We start from the raw sequence: 18824 nt of genomic DNA, 5'->3' as shown, positions 1-18824 counted from the left end.
TAGATTGTTTGAGGGCTTTTTTGTTTGTTTCTGGTAGTAGGCTTGCATCACTATAATTTTTCCTCTTAGAATTGCTTTTGCTGAATCACATAAGACTTAGTATGTTTTATTTCCATTTTCATTCTACTGAATGTTTTTTTGTCATTTTATATTGTCAGCATGTTGTTTAATCTCCACACATTTGTAAATTTTCCACTTATTTCTCTGCAATTGATTTTCAATTTCTTACCATTGTGGTAAAAAAGGATGCTTGATAAGGTTTCAATCTTCTAAAATTTATTAAGACTTGCTTGTGGCCTACTGTATGATCTATTCTGGAGAATGTTTCACATGCACTTGAGAGGAATGTGTATTTTGTTGCTTTTGGATGCAATTTTCTGTATGTATCTAACTACAGCTATTTTAATGTGCCACTTATGAATATTTCCTATTTACTGTCTGTCTAGATGATCTATCAGTTAATGAAAGTGAGGTATTAAAGTTGCCTACTAATATTTTAATATTGTAGTGTATTATTTTATTATTTCTTTCTTTAGTTCTGTTAATATATTTAAGTACTTCTATCTTGAATGCATATATTTACATATATTACTATATGTTCAGACTATAAGACACACTACCCCCAAATTTGGGAGGAATATGGTTGTTAATGCTGCTGTTGAGTTCTGTTTACATTTACATTAGTGAAATATTATTTATGTTATTAAATATTTTACCACTTTTTTATTTCAAAAAAATTTTTCTTGTTTTTCTCCTCTAAAACATAGGTGCATCTTATGGTCTGGAAAATATAATGCTTCATTCTGTTTGGATTTTTATTTTATTATTATGTAACAACCTTCTCTGCCTCTTATTACAATATTGAAAACTCTTTTTATTTCAGTTCTGAATAACTTTGCTATGCAGAGTTTTCTTAGTTGGTTGTTTTCATTTTCAGCACTTTATATCATGCCACTCCTTTGCAGTCTTCAAAGTTTCTACTGAAAAAAAATTGCTGATAATATTGTGGTGGTTCCTTGGTATAAAATACATCGTGTTCTCTTCCTTTTAAGATTCTCTCTTTATCAATAACTTTGGTATTTAATTATAATATGTTTTCTGTAGGTCTCTCTGGGTTCATTTTATTTGGAACTCTCTGGGCTTCCTTGTTCTGGATGTCTGTTTCCTTCCACAGGTTAGGGAAGTTTTCTGTCATTATTTATTCAAATAAGTTTTCTGTCCCCTTATTTATGTTTTGTTTTCCTATGACACAACTATTATTCAGCTTGATGATGTCTCATAGGTCCCTTAAGCTATCTCCATTTTTTAATTTTAATGTATTTTATTGATTATGCTATTATAGTTGTCCCATTTTTTTCCTCCCTTTTATCCCCCTCCATCCTACAGCCTCCCTCCCACCAGCATTCCCCCAATTTAGTTCATCATGTCCATGGGTCATGCATATAAGTTCTTTGGCTTCATTTCCCATATGATTCTTAACCTTCCCCTGTCTATTTTGTACCTACCATTTATGCTTCTTACTTCCTGTATCTTTCCCCCAGTTCTCTCCCCTCTCCCTCCCTGCTGATAACCATCCATGTGATCTCCATTTTTGTGATCCTGTTCCTGTTCTAGTTGCTTGCTTAGTTTGTTTTTGTTTTAGGTTAAGTAGTGGATAGTTGTGAGTTCATTATCATTTTAATGTTCACAGTTTTTATCTTCTTTTTCTTAGATAAGTCCTTTAATATTTCATATAATAGAGATTTGGTGATGAAGAAGTCCTTTAACTTGACCTTATCTGGGAACTACTTTATCTGCCCTTCCATTGTAAATGATAGCTTACTTAGATAGAGTAATCTTGGATGTAGATCCTTGTCTTTCACTACTTTAAATACTTCTTTCCAGCCCCTTCTTGCCTGCAAAGTTTCACTTAAGAAATCAGCTGATAGTCTCATGGTAACTCCTTTGTAGGTAACCATTTCCATTTCTCTTGCTACTTCTAGAATTCTCTCCTTCATTTAAATCTTGAGTAATATAATTATGATGTGCCTTAGTGTGTACTTCCTTGGGTCCAACTTCTTTGGGACTCTCTGCAATTCCTGGGCTTCCTGGGAATCTATTTCTTTTGCCAGATTGGGGAAGTTTTCCTTCATCATTTGTTCAAATAGGTTTTAAATTTCTTGCTCTTCCTCTTCTCCCTCTGGCACCCCTATGATTCAGATGTTGAAATGTTTAAAGTTGTCCTGAAAGTTCCTCAGACTTTCCTGATTTTTTTTTTTGAAATCTTTTTTCTTCATTCTGTCCTGGTTAAATGTTCATTTCTTCATTCTGGTACAAATTCTTGAGTCCCAGTCTCCTTCCCATCACTGTTGGTTCCCTGTACATTTTCCTTGATTTCTTTTTGCATAGCCTTCATACTTTCCTGTATTTTGTGACCATATTCAACTATTCCCATGAGTATACTAATTACCAATGTTTTGAACTCTGCATCTGATAGGTTAGCTATTCCTTTTTTTTTTCAGAGAGATGTTTTTGTTTATTTATTTTCAGAGAGAGGGGAAGGGAGAGAGAGAAACATCAGTGTGGTTGCTTCTCACATGCCTGCAAATGGGGACCATGCCTGCAACCCAGGCATATGCCCTGACTGGTAATCAAACCAGCAAACCTTCGATGCATAGTCCTGTGCTCAGTCCACTGAGCCACACCAGCCAGGGCTGATCGATTAGCTATGTCTTCATCACTTAGTTCTATTTTTGGAGCTTGGATATGTTCTTTCATTTGGGCCACATTTTTTTATCTCAGTGCACCTGTTATTAGTAAGGGGTGGAGCCTTAGGTATTCGCCAGGGTGGGGCAACCCACATTGCTGAGTTGTGCTGTTGTATGTGGGGGAGAGGTACGAAAGAGAACAATAGCACTTGTTCAGCTCCCACCTGTCTTTCAGTCACTTCTCCCAATATCCGCAAGCAAATTGGGCCCTTCTGGTGCTTATCCCCAGGAGGATGGGTTTGTATTCATTCTAGGATCTGTGGGTCTCTCCAACGAACTCTCCTGTGAGGCTGGGAGTTTCTCCCACCACCATTACCCCCAGAAGTTTTGGCAATTAGAGGTTTTGAGGTTTTATTTCCCCATGCTGGAACCCTGGGTTGTGCAGTCTGTCTCGCTCCCCAGTAGTTCTTTGTGGTTTATCTGCATGCAAATTCTGGGACTTCCTGGTCCATCAGCTGCCACCTCACCTGCTCTGATCCTCCAGCTGCTGCCCTGCCACGGATCCTCTCTGCCCTGGCTGTCTGTCTCTACCAGTCTGGATGAATGTTTCTTCTTTAACTTCTTGGTTGTCAGACTTCCATACAGTTTGATTTTTCTGAAAGTTCTGATTATTTTTTGTTTTTAAATTTCTTGTTGACTTTCTTTTAGTTGTGTGAGGAGGTAAAGTTTATCTACCTATAGTTTCATCTTGCCCAGAAGCCCTGACATGTGTTCTAAGGCCAAGTGTGATACCATCTTTCTGAAAGGGAACGAGGTTTGCTCTTATTTTGTTAGGCAAAAAGTCCAGCTGTTTATAAGATTCACTTAACAAACAGGAAATCTGAGATGTAAGAGGCCTTTTCATTATGAAGTCTAGGCATGATGATCCTGGTGTATTCACTGAAGGATCTCCAATTTCCACCACATGTTTGGCCTGTGTCTGGCCCAAAGTGGAAGTGACTTCAAAGGGACAAACTGAAAGTAGGAGAGTTCAAACACCAGATATCTACAACCCCTATGGTGTTCTGAGAAAACTCTGCTCTGACTACCTTAATTTCTAGCCTTCATCTCTTCTGTAACAGTGGACAAAAGAATTTACCCCAGTCTCGAGATAACTAGCTCTCCTTCCCCAGGCTATCTCCACTTTTTAATATTCTTTTTTTTTTTTTTTGCTGCTCTGATTGGGTGAGTTCCACTACCATGTCTTCCAGCTTACTGATTCTTTATCTGCATGATCTAGTGTTGAGCCCCTGTAGCATACTTTTCAGTTGAGTTACTTTATTCTTCAGCCCTGTAACTTTTGTTTTATATTTCTTCCATTAATGACACAGAGATAAGTAACATACCTGGTAAAGAATTATAAGTAATGGCCATAAAGATGTTCACCAAACCCAAGAGGAAGATGGGTGAAAACATCAACAAAGAGGTAGAAAATATAAACAAAAGCAAATGAATTGATCACTACTAAATCAGCCATACAAGAAGTATTAAAGTGACTTCTTTAAACTGAAACAAAACAGCACTAATCACTAACAGAAAACATATAAATGTATAATTATCACTGGTTAATGTAAATATATAGGAAAATTCAGAAAGTGAATGCCACACTCACTCTGGTGAGTTTACTTATGGGAGTATTGTGGATGTGGTTGGGGCTGTTGGCCCACCACTCCTGGAGGAGCTGCTCATGGGAGTGATGTGGGAATGAGGATGAAAGGCTGCTAACCTGCTATATCTGGCAGGGCTGCTTGTGGTAGTGGCATGGGGGAAATCAGGGCCTCTTACTGACCACTACCAGTAAGTTAGAATAAGAGTGCAAAAATGGCATTACCTGCACTGATGCTAGCATGGTAGAAGAAGAATGTAAAAATGACTCTTACCAGTGCCTCTTTCTCCAGATAAAGTCTCAAAAGATTTCTGCCTCTCTGGAAGATGCTTTAAGAATAGGAAATGAACCTCCTGCCCTGGCCAGTGTGGCTGTTTGTTGTAGCATCATCCCATGAACCAAAAAGTTGTGGATTTGATCCCAATCAGGGCACATACCTGGGTTGTGGGTCTGATCCATGGTCAGTGTGCATAAGGGAGGCAACCAATCTCTCTCACATACATATATTGATGCTTCTCTTTCTCCCTCTCACTCCATTCCTATCTCTCTAAAAGCAATTAAAAATTGTCCTTTTGTCAAGAGGAAAGAAAGAGAACCTCCTTTACATAAGGTGCAGGCTCTTTCAAAATGATGTTTTTGTGGTGGGTCCTGGGGCAAATAAGTCTGTGTATGAGTCCTTTAAGAGCAGGATTTTTTTTTTTGATTTTTATTTCCTACATCTTAATGCTTCTCCTGGATATAAGCCCCACTGATTTGCAAAGCCAGATATTTTGGGGGGGGGTGATTTATAGGTTAATGTTGGGTTGGCTAATGTGGGGTAAAAATCTCTTGCTCCTCAGAAAGTATCTCCATTTTTTGTGATTACTGCTTCAATTTCTTTTGCTGTTATTGGTATGTTTAGATTTTCTGCTTCTTTTTCATTGAGTTTGGGAAGATTGTATTTTTCTAGAAATATGTCCATTTCTCCTAGGTTTTAAAATTTCTTGGCATACAGTTCTTCATAGTAATTTCTTACAATCCCTTCTATTTCTGTGGTATCAATTGTAATCTCTCCTCTTTCATTTCTGATTGTGTTTATTTGTGTCTTGTCTTTTTCTTGATGAACCTACTTAAAGGCTTGTCTATTTTGTTTATCTTTTCAAAGAACCAACTCCTGGATTCATTGATCCTTAGAATTGTGCTTTTAGTTTCTATGTCATTTAATTCTGCTCTGATCTTGGTTATTTCCTTCCTTCTACTTGCTCTGGGCTCTCTTTGTTGTTGTTCCTCGAGATCTTGCAGGCGTAGGGTTAGGTTGTTTGTTTGAAATGTTTCTATCTTCTTTAGGTAGGCCTGTATTGCTATAAACTTCCCTCTCAGGACTGCCTTCGCTGTGTCCCATAAGTTTTGGGTTGTTGTGAGTTCCTTTTCACTTGTTTCCAGAAATGATTTGATTTCTTCCCTAATTTCATTCTTGACCCATTCGTTGTTTAATAGCATACCATTCAGTCTCCATGATTTTGGGTGCTTTGGGTTTTTTCCTTTGGGGTTGGTTTCCAATTTCAGTCCCTTGTGGTCAGAGAAGATGCTTGGTAGGACTTCAATTTTCTTGAATTTTTTGAGGATCGTTTTGTGTCCTATCATGTGGTCTGTCTTTGAAAATGTTCCATGTGCATTTGAAAAGAATGTGTGTTCAGCTTCTTTGGGATGAAGGGCTCTATATATATATATATATCGGTTAAGTCCATTTCTTCTAGGGTGTGGTTTAATGCCACAATATCTTTGTTTGGAAGATCTGTCCATTTTTTACAGTGGGGTGTTAAAATCCCCTACTACAATTGTGTTGCTGTCAATATCTTTCTTGAAACCCTCTAAGATTTTCTTTATATATTTGCCTGCTCCTATGTTGGATGCATATACATATGATGTTTATGTCGTCTTGGTGGATTCTTCCCTTGAGTATTAGGAAGTGACCTTCTGGGTCTCTCTTTATGGCCCTTTTTTTGAAGTCTAGTTTGTCTGATATGAGAATTGCTATCCCAGCTTTTTTTTCTTGTCCACGTGCTTGGAAAATTTGTTTCCAGCCTTTCACTTTTGGTCTGTGTAGGTCTTTTGTCCTGAGCTGGGTCTCTTGTAGGCAGTATATGTGTGGCTCATGCTTTCTTATCCATTCAGCTATTCTGTGTCTTTTGATAAGAACATTTAATACATTTACGTTTAACGTTATTATTGATAGGTACGTATTCATTGCCATTTTTGTACCTGTGTTGCTCTCTGTCTCTCTGTTTTCCTTCCTTTCCTTAAAGCAGTCCTTTTAGTATTTCTTGTAGGACTCGTTTGGTGGAGGCATATTCTTTTAGACTTCTTTTGTCTTGGAAGCTCTTTATTTGGCCTTCTATCTTGATTGAGAGCCTTGCTGGGTAAAGTAGCCTTGGTTGTAGGCCTCTGGTTTTCACTACTTGGAATATTTCTTGCCATTCTCTTCTTGCTTGGAGTGTTTCCATTGAGAAGTCAGTAACTAACCTTATTGGGGCTCCCTTGTATGTTACTTCTTTTTTCTCCCTTGCTGCCTTTAAGATTCTCTCTTTGTCTTGGAATTTTGCCATTTTAATGATGATGTGTCTTGAAGTGGGCCTCCTTGGGTTTCTCTTGATTGGGACTCTGTGTGATACCTGGATTTGTGTGACTTTTTCTCTTATCAAATTAGGGAAGTTTTCTCTCATTACTCTTTCAAATACATTTTCTATCCCCTTGTTCTTCTTCTTCTCCTTCTGGTACTCCTATATTCGGATATTATTTTGTTTCATATTGTCTTGCATTTTTCTTAATCCCTCTTCATTTTTTCTGAGCCTCTTTTCCTTTTCCTGCTCTTTCTGTAAAATGTTTTCTACTTTGTCCTCCAACTCTCTAATCCGGTCTTCTGCCTCATTGACTCTACTTTTGATACTTTCTACTGTGTTCTTCAATTCAGAAATTGTATTCTTCATTTCCTCTTGTCCCTTGCTGATAGTTTCTATTTCCTTTTTCGTGTTGATATAGTTTGTGGTGAGTTCATTGTAGCTCCCCTGTAGTTTCTGGTAGCTCATTGTGAGCTCTTTGAACTTCCTGATAACCAGTGCTTTGAATTCAATATGTGATAGTTGACTTGCCTCTATTTCATTTAGCATTCTTCCTGAGGCTTCCTCCTTTTCTTTCACTTGGGGATTGTTTCTTTGTCTTCCCATTGTTTGTGAGACTCTTCTTGTTAGCTTCAGCTTCTTAAATTGATCTGTTCTGACTCTCTGGGTTTATGGTGTGAACTTCTGTGGTAGAATACCTGTGAATTTCAGTGATGTAGACTCCTGCAGGTATCTTGATGTTCTTCCATTCCACCTACTCCTTTTTGTGTGTGTGTATGTAATCAGTTGGAGGGGGAGGCAAAATGATTTATGACAGCAGGAGTATCTTCAACCCAACTTGCCACTTTTTCAAAAGGATGGACAAAAGATAAGCCTCTTTTGGGGGAGAAAAGGCTTGTGAGTTGGAACTAGAAAGCAGTGAGGTTGCAGATGGTCAGATTTTGAGGTAAGGTGAGAGTAAGGAATAGTAAATAGGTGTAGTGTGTGAGCAAATAGAGTTAATTACTCCAGTAATAGAATTCAGGAACTTGTAAAGTGAGCTAAGATCTGGGAGATTTGTTGAGAAGTATTTACAGTTATACAGAACAACTATTATTTACAATAGTTTTAGAGCAACAATCATACGACTGTATGAGATCTGTCTGAATAGGTAGTGTAGTGCTTCAGGTAGTGTGCTAAAGGAAAACTAGAGGCATGAGGCATAGAAAATTAGAAATACATTGTGGAGGAAACAGAGGAAACCTGTCAAATAATATAACCAGCTAAGCAAAGAAGCTATACAGAAGGAGGAATACAAAGATACTATTAGAACATGAAGAAGTGAGAATACTGAAAAAAAAATACAAGTATGCAACAACTTGTGGCTTCTCTGCTATAGCAAAGTGAACTTTGTCTCTCTGTCTCTACTCTTGAGATGCCCCCACTTTGGGTCCCACTCTGGTCTTTTCACAGCTCCCAGTTGTTTGTGTCTTTTGTGGGTAAAAGAAAACAAAGCAACAAACAAACAAAAGAAAGCAGCACAAAAAAGGCAGGAGAAGGGAGGAAAAAGTTATAAGTTTGGGAAGAAGGGAAGGACTAATACATGAAAAAAAAGAAAGGAGAGGATAAAGTATTGAAAGATAAAGCAATAATAAAATTAAAAATCTATAATATTACTTAAAAAAGAAAGAAAAAAGAAAAAAACCTACAAAACAAAACTTCCCTGTCCAAACCAGTTTTTCTGGTTGCAGCAGGACTTCTCTGTGGGCTGGGCTGTCAGCATGCACCAACCAGGTTACCAGACTGGGATGCAGGCACCTGTGTTCCCACCAGGCTTCCTGGGTCCCTCTCTCTCTGGCTCAGTACTTCCTCACTGCCAGGCTAAATGGGAAGCAAGCTAAGCCATTGCAGGAGAGCACCTAAGTCCACTTTCAAAAAAAAAACCTCTCCAGACAGCCTGCCTCTCAGCCCAGCCCAATCCCCAGCCAGACCAGTGGCAACAATGCACCTCTCAATTCTTCCCGGCTGGCAACGACAGAGTCCGCAGATGAACACAGCCCTTTGTTCTTGCCACTCTCCGCTCTCTGTGTAAACTCAATCAGACAGGCCTCTGCCTGGTGCTGCCCAGATGGGGAGGGAGAAATCTGCTGACGCGTGCCGGTCGCCTACCAAGGCCTTCATGTACCCCTGATCCCGAGGAGGACGCCTCCTTTGCTGGTCCCAGACCCTCCACAATGGTGGTAGCACCACGCCCGGTCACAGGCGCTGGCCCCTCCGAGGTCCTATCTCCACTCAACTCCCCTATACACCACTGACCTGCCACTGACTGGACCCTCAGCATCCGTCACAATCACTGCTCTCCCAACTTCATAAATACTGTGGATCTATTACTTGATTGCGCTGTTTCTCAGTAGCTCGGCCAGGATTTTCACCCACGTGTACGGCAGCTGGAATATGCTCTGTCCTACTCCGTTGCCATATTTCTTCCTGGTTCCAGGAAAACCTTTTGATAAGGTTCAGCACCCATTTATGATAAAAACACTCAGCAAAGTGGGAATAGAGGGAACATTCCTCAACATAATAAAGGCTGTATATGAGAGACCTATAGCCAACATCATACTCAATGGGAAAGAACTAAAAGCTTTTCCACTAAGATCAGGAACAAGATAAGGTTGTCCACTTTCACCACTTCTATTCAATACAGTTTTGGAAGTCCAAGCCACAGCAATTAGACAAGAAAAGGAAATCAAAAGCATCCAAATTGGAAAGGAGGAAGCAAAACTGTCACTGTTTGCAGATGACATGATAGTGTACATGGAAAATCCTATAGACTCCACCAAAAAACTGCTTCACCTAATAAATGAATTTGGCAAAACAGTGAGATACAAAGTCAATATCCAGATATCAAATGCATTTTTTGTATATCAACAATGAAACAGCAGAAGCAGAAATCAAGAAAAAAATCCCATTTGATATAGCAAAAACAAAAATAAAATATCTGGGAATAAACCTAACCAAGGAGATAAAAGACCTGTATGCGGAAAACTACACAGCACTGAAGAAAGAAATCAAGGAAGACACAAACAAATTGAAACATATACTGTGTTCATGGATTGGAAGAATTAACATCATCAAAATGTCCATACTACCCAAAGCAATTTACAGATTCAATGCAATACCTATTAAAGTACCAATGGCATATTTCACAGACATAGAACAAACATTTCAAAAATGTATATGGAACCATAAACAACCCCGAATAGCTGCTGCAAATTTAAGAAGAAGAGCAAAGTAGGAGGGATCGCAATACCTGAAACCAAACTATATTACAAGTCCACTGTAATCAAAACAGCCTGGTACTGGCATAAAAACAGACACATGGACCAGTGGAACAGAACAGAGAGCCAAGAAATAAACCCAATTTTCTATGGTCAATTAATATTCGACAAAGAGGGCAGCAACATAAAATGGCATAAAGATAGCTACTTTAACAAATGGTTTTGGGAGAACTGGACAGTTATGTTAAAAAAAAAACTTGAGCACCAACTTACACCATACATACAAACAAATTCAAGGTGGATAAAAGACTTAAATATAAGCCGTGACACCATTAAAGTCCTAGAGGAGACCACAGGCAGGAAAGTCTCAGCTATTTCATGCAGCAACATTTTTATTGATATGTCCCCTAAAGCAAGGGAGATAAAGAAAAGAATAAACAAATGGGATCTCATCAAAATAAAAAGCTCCTGTGCTAGGATGGGAGTAAAAGACAGAAAACTGTACTTAAACAATAATTTTAGAATTTTTTAAAAGAAAAATAAATAAATAAAAAGCTTCTGCACAGCTAAAGAAAACAGTGTTAAAATAAAAAGAAAACCAACTGTATGGGAAACATATTTGCCAATGATACCTCAGACAAGGGTTTAATCTCCAAAATATAAAAAGAACTTACCTGACTCCATTCTAATTAGACAAGGAACCCAATTGAAAAGTGGGCAAAGGAGTTGAATAGACACTTCTTTGAGAAGGGTATACAGACTTCTGCCAAGATGGAGGCATAGATGGAGACGCCCTGCTTCCTCACACAACCAAGTTTAGAGACGACTAAATATTAGCAAGAGAAAACACAGCCAGAACACAGAAAATTGAACTTTTCGGAAGTCTGATAACAACAAATTCTTCAGCCTGACCGGTAAGAGGGGCGAAACCAGCAGCTGGCGGAGCGGGGTTGCACAGGAAAACTCGGTCAGATGGACTCAGGTGCGCGGAATCCAGGCGCATGGTTGGACCTGGTGGGCAACTCAGCGAGAGACCGCGGGGAAACAGCAAGGGAGCAGGGCTGCGGGTTGACTGTGGTCACACATTCGTGCATGGATAGACAAGTGAGGGAGTGGGCAATTGGACGGGAGCCAGCAGGCCACAGTGGCAAGCTGCAGGGGAGGGCGCCGCCATTTTCCCACTCTGACCACGCCCCCACATGCAGCGTCACAACCCAGCCACCTGGGAGTCCAAGGCTCAGCACCTCATACTTAACAGGCGCGAACAGAACATAAATGGCTCAAGAAGTTCTCAAAGCCCCAGAGCCTATAAATCTAAGTGATGAAGAAATAGCAAAACTCTCAGACGCACAGTTTAAAACACTGGTGATCAGGATCCTCACAGAACTGGTTGATTATAGCCACAAATTAGGGAAACATATGAAGGTGAAACTAATTGAAATGAATGGAATTGCACAGGAAACCAGTAGCGATGAAAAGGAAAATGGGACTCAAATCAATGGAGTGGACCAGAAGAAAGTAAATAATGGCCAAATAGAAAAGAGTGAAGAAGCAAGAATTCAAAAAAATGAGGAGAGTCTTAGGAACCTCCAGGACATCTTTAAATGCTCCAACATCTGAATTATAGGGGTACCAGAAGGGGGAAAGGAACAGCCACCAGTGGAAAACTTATTTGAACAAATAATAAAGGAGAATTTCCCCAATCTGGCAAAGGAAATAGACTTCCAGGAAATCCAGGAAGCTCAGAGAGTCCCAAAGAAGTTGGACCCAAGAAGAAACACACCAAGGCACATCATCATTACATTAGCCAAGATTAAAATGAAGGAGAGAATTCTAGAAGCAGCAAGAGCTAAGGGGACAGTCACCTACAAAGGAGTTCCCATCAGACTGTCAGCGGATTTCTCAAAAGAGACCATACAGGCAAGAAGGGGCTGGAAAGAGGTATTCCAAGTCATGAAATCCAAAGACCTACAACCAAGATTGCTCTATCCAGCAAAGCTTTCATTTAGAATGGAAGGACGGATAAAGTGCTTCTCAGATAAGATCAAATTCAAGGAGTTCATCATCACCAAGCCCTTATTATATGAAATGCTAAAGGGACTTATGTAAGAAAAAGAAGTTAAAAAAAACATGAACAGTGAAAGGACAGCAAACTCACAGTTATTAACAACCACACCTAAAACAAAAGCAAACTAAGAGGACAGCTAGATCAGGAGTGGAAACATAGAAATGAAGATCTCAAGGAGTGTTAGTAACAGGGGAGTGGGAGGAGAAGGGGGGGCGAAAGTACAGAAAATAAATAGCATAGACAGTAGATAGAAAATAGATGGGGGGGCAAGAATAGTATGGGGAAATATAGAATCTAAAGAACTTGAGACACATGGTCATAAACTAAAGGGGGGGTAATGGTGGGGATGTGGGGGTAGGGTGGAGGGGAATGAAGAGGAGAATAGAACAACTAATGGCATAATCAATAAAAATTAATTAGTTAGTTAGTTAATTAATTAAGAAAAAAAGAATATAAAGAAGAAAAAAAGAAGGATATACAAAGGATCCAGAGACACATGAAAAGTTGCTCAATGTCACTAGCTATCAGAGAGATGCAAATTAAAACCACAATGAAATACTACTTCTCACCCATCTGAATGGCCATCATAAACAAAACAACAAACAACAAGTGTTGGTGAAGTTATGGAGAAAAGGGGACCCTAGTTCATTGTTGGTGGGATTGCAGACTGGTACAACCACTATGGAAAACAGTATGGAATTTTCTAAGAAAGTTAAAAATAGATCTGCCTTTTGACCTGTCAATTCCACTGCTAGGATTATATCCTGGGAACCCTGAAACTGAAAGAACCTATGCAACCCAATGTTCATAGCATCATAGTTTACAATAGCCAAGTGTTGGAAGCAACCTAGATGCCCATCAGTAAATGAGTGGATCAAAAGATCAAAAAATTGTGGTACATTTACACAATGGAATTTTATGCAGCAGAAAGAAAGAAGAAAGAAAGAAAGAAAGAAAGAAAGAAAGAAAGAAAGAAAGAAAGAAAGAAAGAAAGAAAGAAAGAAAGGAGGGAGGGAGGGAGGGAGGGAGGGAGGGAGGGAGGGAGGGAGGGAGGGAGGGAGGGAGGGAAAGGAAGGAAGGAAGGAAGGAAGGAAGGAAGGAAGGAAGGAAGGAAGGAAGGAAGGAAGGAAGGAAGGAAGAAAGAGCTTCTACCTTGTGCAGCAGCATGAATGGAACTGGAAAGCATTATGCTGAGTGAAATAAGCCAAGTGGTGTAAAACAAATACCATATGATCTCACCTAAACAACAAAACAAACAAGCAAGCACAATATAACCAAAGGCACTGAAATAGAGAACAGGCTGACAGTGTCCAGAGAGAAGAGGGGAGGGAATTTCAGGGGAAAAGAGAAAGGGTTTACAGAAAAAAGTGCAAAGGACTCATGGACAAAAACTAAGGGGGGTAGAAATGGGAAGCAGGTGATGAGCACTGGGGGTTGGACTGGGATGGGAGTAAAAGACAGAAAACTGTACTTGAACAACAATTAAAATAATTTTTTTTTCAAAAAAACCCCAACATGCTCAACCTCATTAAATCAGGGAAATGCAAATCAAAACCACAATGAGATATCAGTTCATCCTATAAGAATGACTATTATTTTAAAAAGATAAGAAAACAAACAAATATTTGGTAGTATATGTTGAAAACAGAATACTTGTGCATTGTTGGTTAGAATGTAAATTGGACAGCCAGTATGGAAAATCATATGGAAGTTCCTGAAAATTTTTAAAAGGGAACAACCACATGATCCAGAAATTCCATTTCTGGGTATTTAACCTAAGAAAATGAAAACACTAATTTGAAAACATACATGCACCTCTACATTCATTTCAACATTATTTGTAGTAGTCAAGTTATGAAAATAACCTGTTTCTATTGATGAATGAATGGTTAAAGAAAATTAAATACACATGCGAATACTCAACCAAACACAATGAAATATTATTCCGCCATTAAAAGAAGGAAATTTTCCATTTTTGACAATATGGATGGACCCTGAAGACATTATGATAAGTGAAATAAGTCCATCAGAGACAAATACTGTTCTATCTCATTTACATGTTATATTTTTAAAAGAGAACTCATAGCACTGGTCAGGTGGCTGAATTGGTTAGAGCACTATCCCATATAGTGAAAGATTGCAGGTTTGATCCCTCGTCAGGGAACATACCTACATTGCGTGTTTGATCCCCTGTCAGGGTGCATATGGGTAGCAACTGATTGATGTTTCTGTCATATCAATGTATCTCTCTCACCATCTCTAAAAATCAATAAGCGTATCTTCAGATGAGGATAATAAGCAAACAAACAAAGGTCATAGATATAAAGAACAGATTGGTTGTTGTCAGAAGTAGATAGCAATGTGGGCAAAATGGGTGAAGAGTTCAAAAAGGTACAATCTTATAGTTATAAAATAAGTAAGTTCTGGGATGTAATTAATGCATACCATAGTGACCATAGGTAATATACTGTATTGCATATTTAAAATTTGCCAGGAAAGTAAAACTTAAAATTATCATCACAAGAAAAAAAATTGGTAACTATATATTGTTACAGATGTTAACTAGATTTATTGTGATGATCATTTTGCAATATATAGAAATATCAAATCATTATGTAGTACACATGAAACTAACAAAATGTTGTATGTCAATTATAATCTCAGTTAAAAAAGAAGATTCCAGTATCTGCTCATTCTCTTTTAATTGCTTTTATATAATCAGACCAGGTTCATGTCCTCTATGAATGGTATAATTGTCCAGGAAGTGGTGCTTGAAGATGTCATAAATCTCAGAAAGACTACTAACGGGGAAGGAATCAGAATCTCAACTCTGTCACTTCCTAGCTATTTGACCTTGAGCAAGATCCTTTACCCCTATGAGTTTTGGTATCTTTGTTTCTAAAGTGAACTTAATAATGTCTTCCCTCCCACACACAGTTGTTGTACGAATTGAAGTGTAATAGCATATAATCAGAATTATTACTCTCATGCTTCAAGTAAATTCCCCATTTTGTAGGCCACTAAGTTTGTGCACTAAGACTGGTGTCTTCTCAGTGCCCATGATGAATATTTTTAAAAGGAACTGAGTTCAGAGGCTATATTCTGGGATGATGCAGGCTCAAGGTGGAGAGAGGGCATCCAGGTTGAGTCAGGGGTATGCGTATGGCACAAAATGTCAGAAAGGGAGATTTGAATACTGTACTCAAATCTTAGAATTGGAATTCAAAATTGATCAATGTTATCTTTTTCTCTCTCCCCTCCTTTTTTTCTTTTCTTCTCTTGTCGTTTCAGGTGCATGACAACTGTAGAAGACGGTTTTCCAAGGAATGCTGGTTTGGAAGTCATCGCACATCAGTCATTCCTCCTACTGCCCTAAGTGACCCTAAAGGAGATGGTGAGTAGCTAAACTTTAATCTCAGAAATACACTCGGGAGGAAGGAAAGATGAAAAGACTGGGGAAATGACCGCAATTTAATTATTTCCCCCAACCTGTCAAATATTTCTGGGGAGTAGGAATGTGTATATTTGTAGAGATAGCTCATTTCTCATTACGCCTTTGGTGAAAGTGATATTTGTGGTGTATATGTACATGGGCATGTTCTCTGTAGTCTCTGTCACGATTGTTTCTTAACAATCAGGATTGTTTTCAGACTTATTATAATTTCCAGACACTAGATAATTCATGAAATAAGCCAGTTTGCATTCAGGTGATCAAGGAAGAACTGCATAAAGGCCCAGGTTGTGTTATTTTTAAAATGGAAACTAACACCAAGGTTGCTCCCAAATATGAAACTAACATGATCATTTCTCCAACACACTTTACTGATGCTTTGTCAATTCCTTGACACTAGTGATATACTGAGAACTTTATTTATAAGGTGTTTGGAGGATACAAAAAGGTCCATGATATGGGAATTACCAGAGCTTATGCTTATTTTGGACCCAGGATATTGATATAATATGACAATTGACAAATTAAGGTAACATATCCTTAAGTGCCAAAGGAATGGTAGAAACACTTGGAGATCATAAAATATGAGGAGTGTCAACCAATTGTACAAGGTTGCAGAGAAAGGACAGTAATGAAATCAATACAGAAAGAGTAAACATTTTATAGAGTCTTCTATCAGGAGGTTTAGAGCTGTTAGAACAAAGAAAGCAGAGGGAAAGGAGAGTGATGTTTTGTTTAGTTTTGTGTTTTTTTTTTAAAGAATAACTGAGACATGTAAAGGGCAAAACAAGGGCCAGATAACCATGAGTTTTAGTCACTTACTAGCTAGGTAACCTTGACTAAGTCACATTCTCTGAGCTTTGCTTTCTTTATCTGCAAATGTGAATGATACTGTATGTTGTAAAGATAAGTGATAATATATAAAAGACCTAAATATACAGAGATGTGGCCAAAAAAAGGACCACAAAATTAAATCCCAAGTTTCTAGCTCAATGAAAACTGTACACTTACACAGAGATAATTCAGTCTTTAGCATTTGCTAATGATGCCTTTTTTAGTTCATTTCTCCTTCCCCACATTTTCTTTGCTTCTTCTTAGAGTCTTTCCTTTCCACCATTGACTTGTTCATTTGCTTTTCCCATTACTCATTATTAAAGAATGGCAGCTGTCAAGATCAAAATCACATATCACAGTTTTTAAAAATCTGACCTATTTTACTAATGCTACAAAGTTTCAAAGTGTATTTACCAACTGACATGCTATCATTTCACTAAGCCAGTAAAAGAGATACATTGCCCATTAATTTGAGTTTTGTGTATGGTTAGTTTTACTCTGTATACGGTCAATTTCACTTACTGGAAGAAAGTTTAAACCCTTCTCAGAATGTTTAATCTATATTTTGCTAATATACTAATTTATTTATCTCTGACATGTGGGAAGTGATTAATAAACCAATATTTCATTGACTTAAAAAGTATCCCCATATTGATTCTTGCTGCCCACTTAATTGCCAACAAAGAGCCAGCATTAGCTGGGAGCAACGAAAGGAAAAGAAGGAAGAGTTTTTAGTTTCATTAGCCAGAGAATAGAAGGAGGCAAGGATTCCTGTATTCATCACAACACATTCTTAGAACAAGGCACAACACGTGTATACATGTGTGCATGTACGTGTAACATGTATTCAGAGCCCCTCTGGTCTCTTTCATTTTATTTTTCCAACCCTAACACAGATACAGACATACATTAATATATGAAATTAGCCATTCACACAAGTTTCTGCAGGCAAGCATATTCATATGTCCCATAAAGACCTGCACAAATACAAAGCTAACCTCACTCAGGGATGCATGCATGTATTATTCTCATATCTACTCAAATATGTAACCACATAGAGTTGACTACCAGATAGTTGATTATAGAAGTGCTGAGACTGATTACCTGCCAAATAAGAGTTGCTTGACTGGTTAGGAGAAGGAAAGGTTTAGGAGGAAGTTGACAGAAGAGGAAAAGTAGCAAACTAGTTAGCTGAACAAACTGAGGCTGCTAATAAAAGTCAATTTAGTCTTGAATCTGAGACTTTGCTCACCCTCACAAGGACCTGGGTAAAATGTCTTTCAGAAGACCGAAGGATACCTACTTCAGCATGTCACAAATTACCCCACATAGCTGTTAAGGGTCTGGCGTCTCTCCTTTTTAATTGGCTCAACAGGTTCTATGTTTATTGTCCTTATAGAATTTGGGGTTTTCTTTTCAGGTTTTTTTCTATGCTATATCACTTCTTATTCTTGCTATAGATCATCAACTAATGGCACTGCTACTTTCTTTTGCTTTCTACCAATGACATAATATGGCTTAGAATCACCTGGGCTAAGCCATCCTTTTTGTGTATTGTCTCATCTAATGCCACATGAGTTATCTTTTAGCCTTTCCTCCTATCATCTATAATCTTGATCCAACTGAATATCATTCTTGGAAGCCCTTCTTTCTATCGTGTGCTACTTGTCCTGTTATTTCTAAGGACTATCTTCTAAGACCTCCTTATTTTCTTGAATCTTCCTGGCTTTTTGGCCTAGGAAAATATGCTCTTTAACAGGTTTCCTGTTGAGAAGTTCTACTTCATGATAGGTATAATAGTCCTTAAGCTTTATCTGGTCCAATCCCTCTGGACCAGGAATTGGCTAGGGAATCCCTTCTCCAGCATCCAGGATGGAGGTATCCAGCTGATGACTTCCTGAGGAAGTAGTTGCCATTGCTGCGTAGCACTCATCCATTCACTCATTCATTTACTCAGTGAACAGACTCTAATTTCTGAGCATGCTTTCTAATTATCCCTTTTTCCTATCTAGTCTGCTTGGTAAATTTCTTCTCACATCTTATAGAGTGAGAACAAAATCCAAAATTATCTCCTGTTTGAATGTTACTGTAATTGTCTCTCTCTACTTTCCCAGACAAATGTATTACTTTCTTTGCTGTAAATCCAAAATATACACCTCAAAGTACCTAACACACTATATTACATATCTCATGACATGTCTGATTCCCACACCAGACTGTGAACTCTCTATCTCTAGCACTTAACTCAGACCAGTGTACATGGTATATGTACAGTCAAGATTTGT

At 38.3% G+C, this 18824-nt stretch overlaps 1 protein-coding gene across 1 annotated transcript in view; it reads left to right on the top strand.

Moving 5' to 3' along the window:
• Positions 1 to 18824, top strand: part of DGKK (diacylglycerol kinase kappa) — a 150289-nt gene that overhangs the window by 85093 nt on the left and 46372 nt on the right. The window contains exon 10 of the mRNA XM_037158858.2: positions 15546 to 15648. Coding sequence (XP_037014753.2) covers positions 15546 to 15648 — 103 coding nt within the window. The remainder of the gene's footprint in view (positions 1 to 15545; positions 15649 to 18824) is intronic.

This window comes from Artibeus jamaicensis, unplaced genomic scaffold (assembly GCF_021234435.1).
Source record: "Artibeus jamaicensis isolate MK-2021 breed Jamaican fruit bat unplaced genomic scaffold, CSHL_Jam_final contig_60, whole genome shotgun sequence".
NCBI classification, from domain to species: Eukaryota; Metazoa; Chordata; class Mammalia; order Chiroptera; family Phyllostomidae; genus Artibeus; species Artibeus jamaicensis.
Note: the sequence above shows the minus strand (reverse complement) of the source record. Positions and strands in the feature narration are given on the sequence as shown.